The 15,747-nt window shown below is 32.5% G+C and overlaps 1 protein-coding gene across 2 annotated transcripts in view; it reads right to left on the minus strand.

The window, feature by feature from the left end:
- LOC114335358 (proline dehydrogenase 1, mitochondrial) overlaps nt 1-15,747 on the minus strand; it is a 219,584-nt gene that overhangs the window by 143,260 nt on the left and 60,577 nt on the right. For both annotated transcript variants that reach the window (XM_050655614.1, XM_050655613.1), the window contains exon 2: nt 2,798-3,006. In XM_050655614.1, the coding sequence (XP_050511571.1) occupies nt 2,798-3,006 (209 nt within the window). The remainder of the gene's footprint in view (nt 1-2,797; nt 3,007-15,747) is intronic.

A 15,747-nucleotide genomic window follows, 5' to 3' on the forward strand; every position in this document is an offset into this window, starting at 1 on the left:
CAGCTGGTAAATTCCAACATAAAATGGACCTAGTTACTCAAAGAAGTAACGACCAATATAAAAATAAAATAAAAATTCCATTTTTATTCAGTTGCAATGCGAAGGCAAAACAATCTTATTTTTCAATTAGAATACGGAGCGCAGTCCAGCCCTCTGAATCGACGATTTTCGACTCTTGTTGGAGTCTCATCCGAGAGAACGTAGGCCTGCTACTCCATACTCCAATCGACCAACACCGAGAGTTCCATTGGAGTATGGAGTAGCAGGCCTACGTTCTCTCCGATGAGACTCCAACAAGAGTCGAAAATCGTCGATTCAGAGGGCTGGACTGCGCTCCGTATTCTAATTGAAAAATAAGATTGTTTTGCCTTTGCATTGCAACTGAATAAAAATGGAATTTTTATTTTATTTTTATATTGGTCGTTACTTCTTTGAGTAACTAGGTCCATTTTCTGTTGGAATTTACCAGCTGAACAGACGGGGTCGTGAATTGTAAGTTTTTGAATTCCCTCTTGTCTTCTTCGCTTGAGCATCCATCTGGCTTGCAAATTTTAGAAGCCATGGAGGTGTTACCAAGAAAATGGACCAATAAGTTTTCAATTTAAAAATCTTTTAGTAATATTTTAATATTTTTAAATATTATTAATGGTAGGGGAGCCCAAGCGGGGATTTTTGCAGTTACTCGAGCGCGTCAGATTATCATATGGGGAGAAACGTGGTACCCTGCAGATGTACCTCTGCCATATATTGGCTCTTAACACAGGGGAGTTCGTTTAGGGGGGCCCGAAAAAAAAAATCTATCCTTAAAAATACTCGAAATTGTCAGATTAAGATAAGGTAAGTTAAATACATGCAAAACAGTGTATATTTAAAAAATCTGACGATTTAAGCGGGGCGTAAGGGAATTGGTGAGTCACAAAGTTTCACAAGGAAAAGGCGAATATTTCGCGAAATGAACGTCAGATCGAAAAACTAAAAACTTCACGTTCAATATTTTTCAAAAATCTATCGATAGATACCAAACACGACACCTCACAGAGAGGGGGGGGGGGTAAATTTAAAATTTTAAATACAAATCCCGCGATATTTAGCAAAATAAACATCAGATCGAAAAACTGCAAAATACACTTATTTAATATTTTTGAAAAATATATCGAATGGTATCAAACGCGACCCACCACGGAGGTGGGGTGGGGGTTTACTTTAAAATATTAAATGGGATAAATATTACCCATTTTTTATTGCAGATTTGAATTCTCTGCATAAAAATAAGCAACTTTTATTCGAAACATTTTTTCGAATTATGGATAGATGGCGCTATATTCGGAAAAAACGATTAATGGAAATGGAAAATTAAATTAAAAAATGGCAAGCGCCCGCTAAAATGGAAAATTTTACTTAACTTTTTTTGGTTTTAGGACCTAATAAACACAACCCAATAGGTCCCCAGAGCGCTCGAGTGACTGCACATTTAGCATACTCTGCTCCCCTACCATAATATTGCTATTAGGATTGAAAACTACTTCATCTTTCTAAATTTTTTTATTTGAAAATTCGTGTTAAAATACTATCTTTTCGAATATATAAAAATATTGTTTATCTACTCTATGTCATATTATGTATAAGTTTTTAGTTTGTGAAAAGTGTCATTATAGATAGCAGTGCGTGAAAGGTTTTAAGTGTGCGTGAAGTAACAATGTATTTTAAATAGGATTTACTTTTTCGCACTGTTTCTGACACACTTTCATATAATCAAATATCCTTAACTTTCGCGTTGTCATGGTGATGACATAATGAGCAATAAATTACAATAACAATTTTGAAATTGTGGTTTGAAAGAAATTAGAATTTTTAAATGTCAAAGTTCTAAAAATTGTAGAATAGAAATGAATTCCAGTGACGAAGAGTTACAGTTTTTTTATTTGTTTATCGTAGATAAAATATTGTATGAAACTGTGCGTGAAGTACTTTTTGCGAACTTACGCGATGTATAGCACTCGCTCCGTTGTCGCTCGTGCTCTGAATATCGCGTGCGTTCGCAAAAAGCATACTTCACGAACTGTTTCATAAATAACTATTCTACGGACATCATTTTTAAAGTTATTCTAAATGTTTATAAACTACAAAATTTTAAAAATTTGGCATTAGGATTTTTGACTATGTTAATTATTTTTTTATCTTTTTTTAATACATTTTGATACTATCACTCTTCTACTTTCATTTGACATACTCAGAATTGCTCTATCTTCATTATTTTCTGTCTTACATTATTGCAAAATAAAGGTCTCTGGGATAAACAAATATAATAAATCTTATACTAATTAATGGATCGGTTTCAAATTTTAAGGGTTTGTTAAGTACCCCAATATCCAACTTTGGGTGAAACACTAAAGTTCTAAGGTAGTTTTAGTAAAAGTTATTAACAAATAACGATTTTCACTTATTTTGCAGTTTGCGTAGCAACAAATTAACTTTTTAACTTTCAAAAATCGGCATTTTGAAGGTTTTTCAATGTTCTAAAAAACTGAATTTTGTAATTTTATGTCAACTATTTAGATTTTGAATAGAGTGCAAAAAATCGAAAAAATCGCGATTTTTGCACTAAATTGTTAATAATTAAAAACGGACGCGAACTCTAGGCAGGACACAGGTAGGTTTTCTTCCTATAGGTCTACAATAACTAAAAACGTATTCAGCTACCTGGATCTTTGAGTGTCCCGAGAAAATCCTTATTACCCTGGACTCTAAGGATATTTAACACTAAAAATATTCGCTTACATGAATTATTTCTACTTACTCAAGTTCACGTTTCTCTGCCTCTTCTTGAGACAAATCCTCTTCGACTGAGTAGTCAAGGATGGGTTTAACTCCAAATGATCTTAGTCGCTGTAGTGTTGGTTTTATTTTAATCTGGTCCTCACCAGCAACAAAATGCCCATAAAATGTTCCTTTCATCAACATTATGAATAGCTTCTCCCCTAATACCTTCTCTGCGAACTTCATCAACTAGAACAAAATAAAACACAGTAAGACTTATTTTCTTTAACTCTTAAATTTAGCACAAGATCAAAAAAAGAAAACAAGACTTTTTTTAAATATAATGTATATAGTCTGGGCTGATTTTATCGGAGAATAGGCCATTTTTGGGAAAAGTTATTTACCAGCAATTTTATTGCTGGAATCGAAGCCTATGATTATATATATTAATAATATAGGTATGCAACGTCCGCAGATAGTGTGCTACTTTTTTTATAAACAAAATGGCGCCCGAAAATCGTGTTTTTTTCAATTATTGCTCTATAACTCTGAAGATTTTATCTTTACACCAAAAAGACCCAAATAAAAATTCACCGCAATTAAATTGTGCATAGAGACATGTTTTTCCCGATTCACTTCGACGAAAACTTTCCCCGGAAAAAGCGGGTTTTCCAACAAAATCTTTAATTTTCAACTAAACTTTTAGATAAGTAATTGTTAATCAATAATTAAATAACTTGGTAATGTAAAAGCCCTTTTCATATAGATTATAATTCCAGAAGCCGATGGAAATTGAATGAACAGTTTAGCAACAATTGAATTGTTAATTAAAAATTTACGGTCGCCATAATAACGACAATAATTACGATGCATAATAATAACTATGATTTTTTCATAAAAAGACACTATACCTATCTAATGTACTTTACAGAATTGAAATTGGACTATTTAAGCGGCCTCAGGAATATTTTAAAATTATAAAGTATTTTTTTGCTTATAAACAAATAGAATATCTCGAGAAATATTAAACTAAATTAAATTGTAAAAACGGTATTCGAAAAACAGTTGCAGGACGCTTCTTTTAAAAGAAAAAACGTTTAATTATGATGGGTAGTTCCTGAGATACAACCGGTCAAAGTTGACCGGAATTTACGTCAAAGATATAAACAATAGGATCATAATTTTCAAACAGTCACCTTTTTATTTTTGTCCTCTTTCTCCACACCAATTTTCATATCCTTAAAATACTCATAACATATATTATTATAATAAAAACTATCGATAATACGTGTGAAAATTTCCAAAAATAGAAAAATTCCAATCAAAAATTAAGTTGGAGAAAATGTAACCCTCAAAGTTCAAAATCGGTATACGTTAAAAAAATGCATTTTCTCGGCTTCCCATGGAGCAATTTCCTTCATTATTTTTTTGTTCCCAAGTAACTCGAGTAAAGCCATCGAACTAACGCATTATTAAATGTCAAACTTGCTTTTGTTTCGTTATAATAAATTAATTTATTTATTATAACACAAAATTTTAATTTGTTTAAATAAAAATTGTTTAAATAAGTATACAGCTTTCAAATGAGAATATTTATGTTTTTAACTTTAAAAGGTACACTTGTAGTATAGTCCTGTCGCCAGGGGGGGTACAACGGCCTCGTTAATTCAGATGGACTTACCCAAGTTTTTTTTATGTATTTTGACCCGTAGAACACGAATTTTTTGGGTAACAGTTGATCCGGATGTCGATAAGATTGTTATAGACCAAGAACTTGAGGAATCAAATAACAGCGATTTTTGGCAAAACAAAACAATATTTTGTATTTTTTGGGTCATTTTAAGCAAAAAATATTTCTACAAGTTTTTTAGTAGGATGCACAGTTTTCGAGATAAACGCGGTTGAACTTTCAAAAAATCGAAAAACTGCAATTTTTAAACCCGAATAACTTTTCAAAGTTCAAGTCAAATTATGTCGGTTTTGATTATTTGCATTGCTAAAAATTTATTGTGTTATTGTTAAACAAAGCTACAAACAACTAGTGCGTGAGTGATGTTTCTATGATTTCTCATTTAAAATCGAACGAGTAGGTAGAATAGGTACTAGTGCAATCAAGACTATTTCTACGTTACATGCGTTAAAACACATGTAAAAGCACGGGAAACCCTACGTGTTTATAGCTTTGTTAAACAATAAAAAAATAAATTTTTACCAATGGAAATAATCAAAACCGATATAATTTGACTTAAACTTTTAAATGCGGTAAGCAGACTTGCTATTTTATTTTTTAATCAAAAGTTATTCGGGTTCAAAAATTGCAATTTTTCGATTTTTTTAAAGTTCAACCGCGTTTATCTCGAAAACTGTGCATCCTACGAAAAAACTTGTAGAAATATTTTTTACTTAAAATGGCCCAAAAAATACAAAATAGTGTTTTGTTTTGCCAAAAATCGCTGTTATTTGATTCCTCAAGTTCTTGGTCTATAACAATCTTATCGACATCCGGATCAACTGTTACCCAAAAAATTCGTGTTCTACGGGTCAAAATACATAAAAAAAACTTGAGTAAGTCCATCTGAATTAACGAGGCCGTTGTACCCCCCCCCCCTGGCGACAGGACTAGTAAGTTTATCTAAAAAAAGCCTACAACTGGAAAAAATATGTAGTTTTCTGTTCTTATAAATAAATTAATCTATTATAACAAAACAAAAGCAAGTTTGACATTTAATAATGCATTAGTTCGATGGCTCTACTCGAGTTATTAGTGAACAAAAAAAGAATGAAGGAAATTGCTCCATGGGAAGCCGAGAAAATGCACTTTTTTAACGTATACCGATTTTGAACTTTGAGGGTTACATTTTCTCCAACCTAATTTTTGAGTGGAATTGGGCTATTTTTGGCAATTTTCACACGTATTATCGATAGTTTTTATTATAATAATATATGTTATGAGTATTTTAAAAATATGACAATTGGTGTGGAGAAAGAGGACAAAAATAAAAAGGTGATGGTTTGAAAATTATGATCCTATTGTTTATATCTTTGCCGTAAATTCCGGTCAACTTTGACTGGTTGTATCTCAGGAATCACTCGTCATAATTAAACGTTTTTTTTTTAAGAAGCATCCTGCCACTGTTTTTCGAATACCGTTTTCACGATTTAATTTAGTTTAATATTTCCCGAGATATTCTATTTGTTTATAAGCCAAAAAATTGTTTATAATTTTAAAATATTCCTGAGGCCGCTTAAATATTCTAATTTTAATTCTGTAAAGTACATTAGATAGGTATAGTGTCTTTTTATGAAAAAATCATAGTTATTCTTATGTATCATAATTATTATCGTTGTTATAGCGACCGAAAAATTTTAATTAACAATTCAATTGTTGCTAAACTGTTCGTTCAATTTCGATCGGCTTCCGGAATTATAATTTATACGAAAAGGGCTTTTATATTACCAAGTTATTTAATTATTGATTAACAATTACTTATCTAAAATTTTAGTTGAAAATTAAAGATTTTGTTGGAAAAACCCGCTTTTTCCGGGGAAAGTTTTCGTCGAAGTGAATCGGGAAAAACATGTCTCTATGCACAATTTAATTGCGGTGAATTTTTATTTTAATGTTTTTGGTGTAAAGTTAAAATCTTCGGAGTTATAGAGCAAAAATTGAAAAAAACACGATTTTCGGACGCCATTTTGTTTATAAAAAAAGTAGCACACTATCTGCGGACTTTGCATACCTATATTATTAATACATACAATAATTAGATTCGATTCCAGTAATAAAATTGCTGGTAAATAACTTTTTCCACCTACCTCTACCGAAAGTATACTTGTCCGGACCTGATTGTAGGGAGCAAAGTTGTACTTTTCCTCCCTAGGGAGGAAAATATTTTTCCTCCCTAGGGAGGAAAAGTAAAAGTGACGTCATGGTATTTCATTCATGAAATATAACTTATTGACGCTCTGTACAATATCTATTTTCTATTACGTAAGTATCTATAGATTTTAACGTTTATTTAAAAACACTGTATTTTGCAGAATGGTAAAAAACAGTAAATTGTTATTCTGATTAAACAATGTTTACATTAATAATTTGACTTATATTTGACAGTTGACAGTTATAATGTACCTACTTGTTGGTTTTAGTTCTAATAAATTTTGTTGGTTAGTTACATAAATATATTAAGTAAAAATAAAAAAATGACTTGTTATTTGAGGAAGGTGGAAAAAACATATGTATAACATGGGAGTAAAGTGCCTTTTCCTCCCTTGAATGATTACTGCCCTCCGCTACGCGTCGGGCAGTAAACTTCATTCTCGGGAGGAAAAGTAGCACTTTCCTCCCTTGTTATACAAATAGCTATTCCTTGTATTTTGCTAATTAGCCCAGATTAATATTCAGTGACATTAGAAGTGTTACACCCAGAAGGAATCATTTCTGGAACTTCATTTACATTTTCACAAAGAATGAAACGATAATATTGGCAAGACATTTTATTGACATGTAATCAAAAAAAAAAATTAGTAACGTGTTTGGCGACCCCCTAGCTAACTACACTCCCTGTGCACGTCTAGGCACTGACAAAATGAGATGATCGGTGTCTGCTTGTGGCACCTCGTTCCAAGCAACTTGAATTTCATGGATTAACTGTACCAGAGTCTGTGGAGGATGGTGCAAAGTGGACAGCCTCCTCCCCATCATATACCACACATATTCGATAGGATTTATACCCAGTGAACGGGGTAGCCACGGCAAAAAATTATCCCCAGCTTCTTGGAGAAAGTCCATAGTTCGACGAGCAATATGGGGACGCGCGATGTCTTCCTGAAAAAGGGCGTTTCGACAGCCGTCTAGATAAGGCAGTAAAGTGGTTTGTAAGATGTCATCAACATAACGCGCATCTGTCATACTGCCTCGAATAAACAAAAGTGGTGATCGGCTACCATAGGCAATAACCCCCCAAACCATTACTCCAACTGTCATGTGTAGATGTCTCTCAACAGCAAGACCGATATTTCGTCCCTTTGCACGGCGGCGTCTTATCATCTTACGACCATCATGCATACCTAAACAAAACCGCGATTCATCGCTGAATGCTGCATTATGCCATTCTGCCACCCAATGCTGCCGTTCTCTGCACTAATTCAAACGTTGACGACAGTGGTCCGCAGTCAAAGGAAGCACTCGTCGTGGGCGGAATGAAACCAGCCCAAAGGCTCGAATGCTACGGTATAGAGTACGTATAGTAACAAGTCTACCTTCTACTCCAAACCATTGGTCATCGATTTGACGCGTAGTAGCAAAAGGGTCTCGCAGAGCCAGGAGTCCAAAGCGCCTATCTTGACGCTCTGTGGTACGCCTCGGTTGACCAGTTGGTCTTCTTCCTCTTCCTCTACCTTCGTTTGTCCACACACAACACACTCGTACAACTGTCATTGCCGTACAATTAACACGACGGCCAATTTCGCGATACGAAAAACCCATATCTCTAGAGGCAATAATTCTACCCCTGTCAAAATCGCTAAAATGGTGGTAATTTTGGTGTCTTCGAACTCGAAGCAAATTCTTACACTGAATACAATTAAACTGAGGAATAATAACTAAAAATTTATGTACCAACATGTCTTCGTACATTGGTCTTTTCACAAAAAAATTTAAAGATAAAACTTCATTTCTACAAAAACTATAAGAGATAAAACATTGATATTGTTATCATATATGCTTTAAATATAGTCATTGTGCTGCCAAAAAATTAAGTTCAAGATATGATTCCTTCTGAGTGTAACACTTCTAATGTCACTGAGTATATTTATATTGATTACACCCCAATTGATTGTAATAAAAATTACATTTTATGTTTGTTTTTGACATTTCTATTTTAACTCCGGAAACCGTCTTGATAAATTTGACAGGTGAATTATTTGGCCTCGATCTTAAGCCATGCTTTTAGTTGAAAATTCTGATGATGATGTTTATACTATACCCTCAGAATGATATCAAATTCTTATTTTGTTTGTGTCTATGTATGGTGTTTATGTGTAATGTATAAAATTGTAGATGATGTATTTCTGACCTTCTATGAGACATCTTCTTTTATTTTTGGTAACCAGATCTGCTACATTTTGTTGAAGGGTTTATTAACACATTTTTCTTTATTGTTTAAGATGAGGACTGCTTATTTGATTTTCCTCTTTTTCCTGTGTGTTTCTTTCATAACTATTGATGTATCTTTTCATTGGACTATGCGCTCATTGACTCAGGCATGTCTGAATATCTGGGAACTGTCAAGTCTCCGTTTTTGTGTATGATCAGTCGGTTATCCTGACACTGTGGTCTAGCAGTTTCTCCCACATAAAAATTGTTGCTTTCACAAGGTATTTTAGAGATTCAGTTCTTTGATCTCTCCTGTGTTCTGTTTAGTTTGGTATTGGACATAATAATGTATTATTTGTTATGATTATCCTTTTTAATATTTCTGATAAGCCCTTTACATATGGTATTGTTGTCATCTTCAAATCTCTTATAAGAATTATATACTAGCAGCGAATGAAGTCGAAATGATTACCACCATCGAACGACTAAGCAGGATAATCAAAGAATTCGGACTTCTCATCAACACTTGAAAAGAAAAATAATGATCGTAGACAGGACAAAAATAATAAATCTACCGCACATAAACGAAGTGGCGAATTTCGAAGTAGTAGATAGATTTGTATACTTTGGCTAACTGATAAACAACAATGATGATTGGTCCTTAGTGTAAAGTGTAAAGAGTAGACTAGCTCTCTCTCCTAGATACAGCTCAAGTCGGGCCCTTGCCTCCCGCATCAGCCTCCAGGGTCAATCCAAGCCAAGTGGTCCAAAGGTGGTTGCTTGACTATTTTTAATATTTTTTATTTTTCTACCTTCTAAACTTCAGTCTATAGAGAATACAAAATTGCATTCATTTTATTTTAAAAAAATTTAGTTTGCCGATGACGGCCATTTTTGTTAAAGCGTGTCGATCATTTTCACGGAAAACATGGCTTCACTCTTTAGCCAATATTTTTACTGAGGTTTGTCCTAGAACAATAAATCAAAAACCAAACTTTTTAGAAAAGTATGCTCTCAAAAAATTGCTTGTAGCATTATTAATTGCAAACTACCCTTAAGGCCTTAAATGAACCTCAAAGTTTGAAAAGGTAAACTGATAAAATTCCATTTTCAGCATAACAGCATAAGGCAAGCCGATAATGGTTTGTAATTTTTTCTGGAAAAGTCATACGTACATACTTTAAATAAAAAAAAACTTTGAGCTTTGAGACTTGAGTAAATTTTTTCAAAAAAAATCTCAAAAATGTAATTTTTTGAAAAATCTCAAAGTTTGACCCCTTATCTCTGATGGGCACGGATGAAAAAATTTGAAATTCGGCTGAATGTTAGCCCCTAGCAAGTAGAATAAGAAGTAGAAATTTGGAGTTACAGACTTACGTCATATAGGAGTTACAGGCCTGAAAAAATGGTCAAAAATCAAAATGGTTAAAATTTGAGCGTTTGCGGACAGGGTAATTAAAATTCAAATAAACTGTCTAATGAAATAAAAATAATGTATTTTCACTAGATTTCACAATTAATACAAATTTATACAGGGTGGGCCAAAGAAAAGAGTCCACCTCGATATTTGGCAATAGTTACCTATTAGATTTTAAGGAAATGCCGAAATAGGTCAATTTTTATTTTTATTATAGTGCAACTTTTTGGGATATATTTCATACTAGGTGACGTCATCCATCAGAGCGTGATGACGTAATCGATGATTTTTTTAAAAGGGAATAGGGCTCTTGTGGCAACTAAAATACATTTTACTGCTGTTAGAAAATAGAAAAAAATGTTTATTTCACAAATAAACATTTCTTTTCGCTTAAATTAAATCACAAACAGCCTCCCACCTACCTCTTGACAGTTTGAACATTTAATTTAAGCGAAAAGCAATGTTTATTTGCAAAATAATTTTTTTTTTTCTATTTTGTGACAGCAAAAAAATGTATTTTGAGTTAAATAAATTACATACATTCTTCTTTTTGTGTCAATTAATTTAATTCAAAAATTATTTTTTGCCACCCTGTATAAATAATTATATTATTATTTATACTACTGAACACAGAATTCAACACTCTTTCAAATGAGATAACATACGACCCCCTATTCCCATTAAAAAAATTATCGACGACACGACATGAAGACGTATGAAATATATATAAAAAAATTGTAATTTAAAAATAAAAATCGACCTGTTTGGGCATTCCCTTAAAATCTAATAACTGCCAAATATCACGGTGAACTCTTTTCTTTGGCCCACCATGTATAAATTTGTATTCATTGTGAAATTTGGCGAAAATACATTAATTTTTATTTCATTAGACAGTTTATTTGAATTTTAATTACCCTGCCCGCAAACGCTCAAATTTTGACCATTTTGATTTTTGACCATTTTTTCAGGCCTGTAACTCCTATATGACGTAAGTCTGCAACTCCAAATTTTTACTTCTTATTCTACTTGCTAGGGGCTAACATTCAGCCGAATTTCAAATTTTTTCATCCGTGCCCATTAGGTATATAAGGGGTCAAACTTTGAGATTTTTAAAAAAATTACATTTTTGAGATTGTTTTTGAAAAAATTTACTCAAGTCTCAAAGCTCAAACTTTTTTTATTTAAAGTATGTACGTATGTCTTTTGCAGAAAAAAATTACAAACCATTATCGGCTTGCCTTATGCTGTTAAAAAAATGCTGAAAATGGAATTTTATCAGTTTACCTTTTCAAACTTTGAGGTTCATTTAAGGCCTTAAGGGTAGTTTGAAATTAAATAATGCTATAGGCCGTTTTTTTAGAGGATACTTACTTTAGAGCATACTAAGACGAACCTCAGTGAAAATATTTGCTAAAGAGCGAAGCCATATAATAATAAAATATGGTCGTCATCGGCAAACTAATTTTTTTTTTAAATAAAATAAATGGAATTCTGTAATCTCTATAGACTGAAGTTTAAAAGGTAGAAAAATAAAAAATATTAAGAATAGTCAAGCAACCAACTTAATTTATATTGGACCACTTGGCACGGATTAACCCTCCAAGTATCTGTCTCTGGTTGCTCTCCTTCAGTTATCCACCCTCAATATCTCTTTAGCATCGGTTCTCACTTCGTCTATCCACCTCTTCCTTGGTCTTCCTACTGCGCGACGTCTCACAATAATTCCGCTAAGCGTTATACTAGGTGCTCTGTCATTATCCATTCTTATAAGATGACCTGCCCAGCGCAATCTTTGTATTTTTGCATAACTTGCTATATATGGTTCTTCATAATGTTAGTATAACTCGTGGTTGAACCTTATTCTCCATATACGATTGTCGCAAATGGGTCCCAATGTCCTCCTTAATATCGTTTAAGAACTGCAACAGCTAAATTATTTAAAATCTGGAAAGAACGAACAATAACAAGGAATACTAAGCTCAGGTTGGTCAATGCCCGTACTTTTCCCATTCCTACATAGGCAGCTGAAACATGGATTACCAAAAAAAAAGTAAGAACACTTCGAAATGTGGGTCTACAAAAGAATTCTACATTTGGTTAAATTTATTGTAGTACATTGTATGACCTCATTATACACTCACCGGCACAAAATTCCGCCACCCAAAATTTTTGATTAGGTTTGACAATTTATAACTTTATTATTTGTGCTCCGATTTTCAAGATTCTTGCACCGGTTTGTAGGTACATGTATTGATATTGTTTGGTATTATTCCGGTAACAAAAAAATTTCGCTTGCATGGCATTATACAGAGGTGAATGGAAGTGTTGTATTTCCTCCTAACTTTAAAACATTCTGTGGAAAAATGGAATACCTGATTTTGTTTCATAGTTCTCATGTTATCCCGGAGGCTTCATTAAAATTTTGTTTTTTGAATTATACGAATATCTCTTTTCATGTAAGAGCTGTACCATTTTTTTTTTAATAAAAACACTGACTGACTCATAAAATAGAGGTTGGATTGAGAAAATTAGAATGGCCCACATGCAGCCCAGATCTCAATCCTATTGAGCATTTATGGGACGAATTAAATCATCCTAGTCCTCCAGAAATGTTGGTACAGTTATGGCCCTGGTAGAGAAATATCGGGCTATTCCCCAGGCAAGGATAACACATCTTTATTCGATACTAAACAGATTGCGAGCAGTCGTTGCTGCAAGAGGTGGGCATACACGCTATTTAATTGTTTTGTTGTTCATTTTTTTTGTTTCGTTAATTTTAGTGCGTTTGATATTTTTAATTAAATAAAACCTTCAAAGCAGTGTTTTATTTACAGCTCTTACACCACAAGAGATATTCGGATAATTCAAACAACAAAACGTTAGTGATACCTCCAAGATAATACAAAAGGAGTATGAAACAAAATAAGTCCTCCAATTTTTCCAGTTTTCTAAATTTAGGAGAAAAAACGACGCTTATATTCACCCCCCGTATAATGCCATCTAAGCAAAAAAATTTTGTTACGGGAATAATAACAAACTACATCAATACATGTACCTACAAACTGATGAAAGAATCTTGAAAATCGGAGTACAAATAATAAAGTTATAGATTGTCAAACTTAATAAAACATTATGAGTGGCAGAATTTTGTGCTGGTGAGTGTAGAGGAACAGTTATTCAAATTTCACAAGCCATTTGGATTATTTGTGGATGTATTTCACTGTGAATAATTTTCACTTTGACAGATTAGTATTGCATTATCTGCATAGCAGATTATTTTACGTTGTTTTTCTCCCATTTGGCATCCCTTTTTACTTCTTACTTTTTGAAGTTATACTTCTTTAGGCACAAGGGTAAATTTTTATTTTTACTGGGCGCATGCGCACACTGACAGTATGGTATGAAACGTTATGCGGGATCTGATTGGGTGTTAAACTCATCTGTCAATAATTGTTCAAATGGAGATTCCGGATAAACAAAATGTTGTGTATATTAGTTTTTATTGTTGTGAGGACAGAGACAAAAAGCAAGTTTATAATTATTCTTGTAGTGACTTTTTAAATAGTTTTTAAAAGCAACAGGTACGTACCTTATTTTAAATGTTTCAGTATTGTAATAAAAAATTACAAATTAGGTAAATACCTATTTGGAAAATGTACCTACCTATAGCTAGTAATTAAAGGTAATGCTTTGATTTACATCATTTGATTACCAACAAAACTCTCCATCTAATATATTACTTTTTTAGTCTATATTTTGTCGTATTTTCATTCCACAAGAATCAAACTTATCTGATTAAACTAACAGAATAAGCAACAAACTGTCAAAATTTTTTAAAATTGTTTAGTTGCTTGGTATATCTTCCCACGTCATTCACAATGTCTTTGTAGTTAAATTCTGCGTGGGGTGAGTTCATAATAATCTAAACGTGATAGACGCAGGTTCAATTCCCGATGGAAATTTTTATTTTTTTTATACATTTTATGATTGTAAGTATATTTATTATATTTTTTTTCAGAAAATACGTATTTAGTTAAAATTTTCTCAACAATTGTTCAGAAATAATTTCTTTGGTTTCATTTTTCAATGTGTTTGCGTGTGTTTTATTCTTTTATTTTTTTAATTTTTCGTATTGTTTTAATAAAAATTTTTGGAAAGTAGTAAGTATTAAAATTAGTTTAATAATAGAAGTATAACTTCTTAAGTGCGTACAAAGTACACACACATTCTTTTTTTTTTCTCATCCATGATTAGGTTGAGGTTGAACAATAAATGACTCAGAGAATCTTCCTGTCTTATCCCATTTCCAGCCTCAATTCGGTAAATTAGTTCATCTTCTACTTTTAATTTTATCGTGTTGTTCTGGTAGATGTTTCCGATCGTTTTAGTTACTCCTAAAGGTAAGTTTCTTGAGTATAACAAATAGATAACGTCCTTTAATTTAACCCTGTCAAACGCTTTCTAAAGGTCCACGAAACAAAAATATGCCGGTTTGTTGTATTCTAATGATTTCTCTTGAACTTGTTTTGTGCTAATATTTTTAGTATTAGTCTTAATAGTTTCCTTAGTTTCTCCTTACTTTAGGAGTTCGTTCGTTATTACAGAAAAAAAAAACAATAAGAAAAATACATGCCAGTACAAATTACCAAGGAATGTTATTACATACGAATGTAAGTCTCAAATTAGAGTCGTGTAAATAAGGTAAATTGATTTCACAAAATAATAAACCTATAATATTCAACACGTAAGTACTAAATCTGTACATATTCAATATTTGTGAATATTAATAATGAAATTATTATTGTTAGTTATGGAGAGAAACCTTGTACCCTGAAAATGTACCTCTAGCATATATTGGCTCTTAATGCAGGGGAGTTCGTTAAGGGGGGGGGGGGCCGAAAAAAAAATTTATCCTTAGAGAAACTCAAAATCGTCAGATTAAGATAAGGTAAGTTAAGTACATACATTCAAAACACTGTATATTTCAAAAATCTGACGATTTGAGCGAGTAAGGAAATGGGCGAGTCCCAGAGTTTAACAAAAAAAATGCGAATATTTCGCGAAATAAATGACAAATCGAAAAACTAAAAAATACGTACTCAATATTTTTCAAAAATTTATCGAATAATAACAAACACGCCTTCCCACGGAGAGGGGTGGGGGGTAAATTTAATATTTTAAATACTAATCCCGCGATATTTCGCAAAATGAACATCAGATCGAAAAACTGAAAAATACACTTACTCAATATTTTTGAAAAATCTATCGAATTGCACCAAACACGACCCCCACGAAGGTGGGGTGGGGGTTACCTTAAAATCTTAAATGGAAGCCCCCATTTTTTATTGCAGATTTGGATTCTTTACGTAAAAATAAGTAACTTTAATTCGAGACATTTTTTCGAATTATGGATAGATGGCGCTATAATCTAAAAAAACGATTGTTGTAAATGGAAAATAAAATTAAAAATGGACAG

The sequence above is a fragment of the Diabrotica virgifera genome, chromosome 7, assembly GCF_917563875.1.
Source record: "Diabrotica virgifera virgifera chromosome 7, PGI_DIABVI_V3a".
NCBI lineage: Eukaryota > Metazoa > Arthropoda > Insecta > Coleoptera > Chrysomelidae > Diabrotica > Diabrotica virgifera.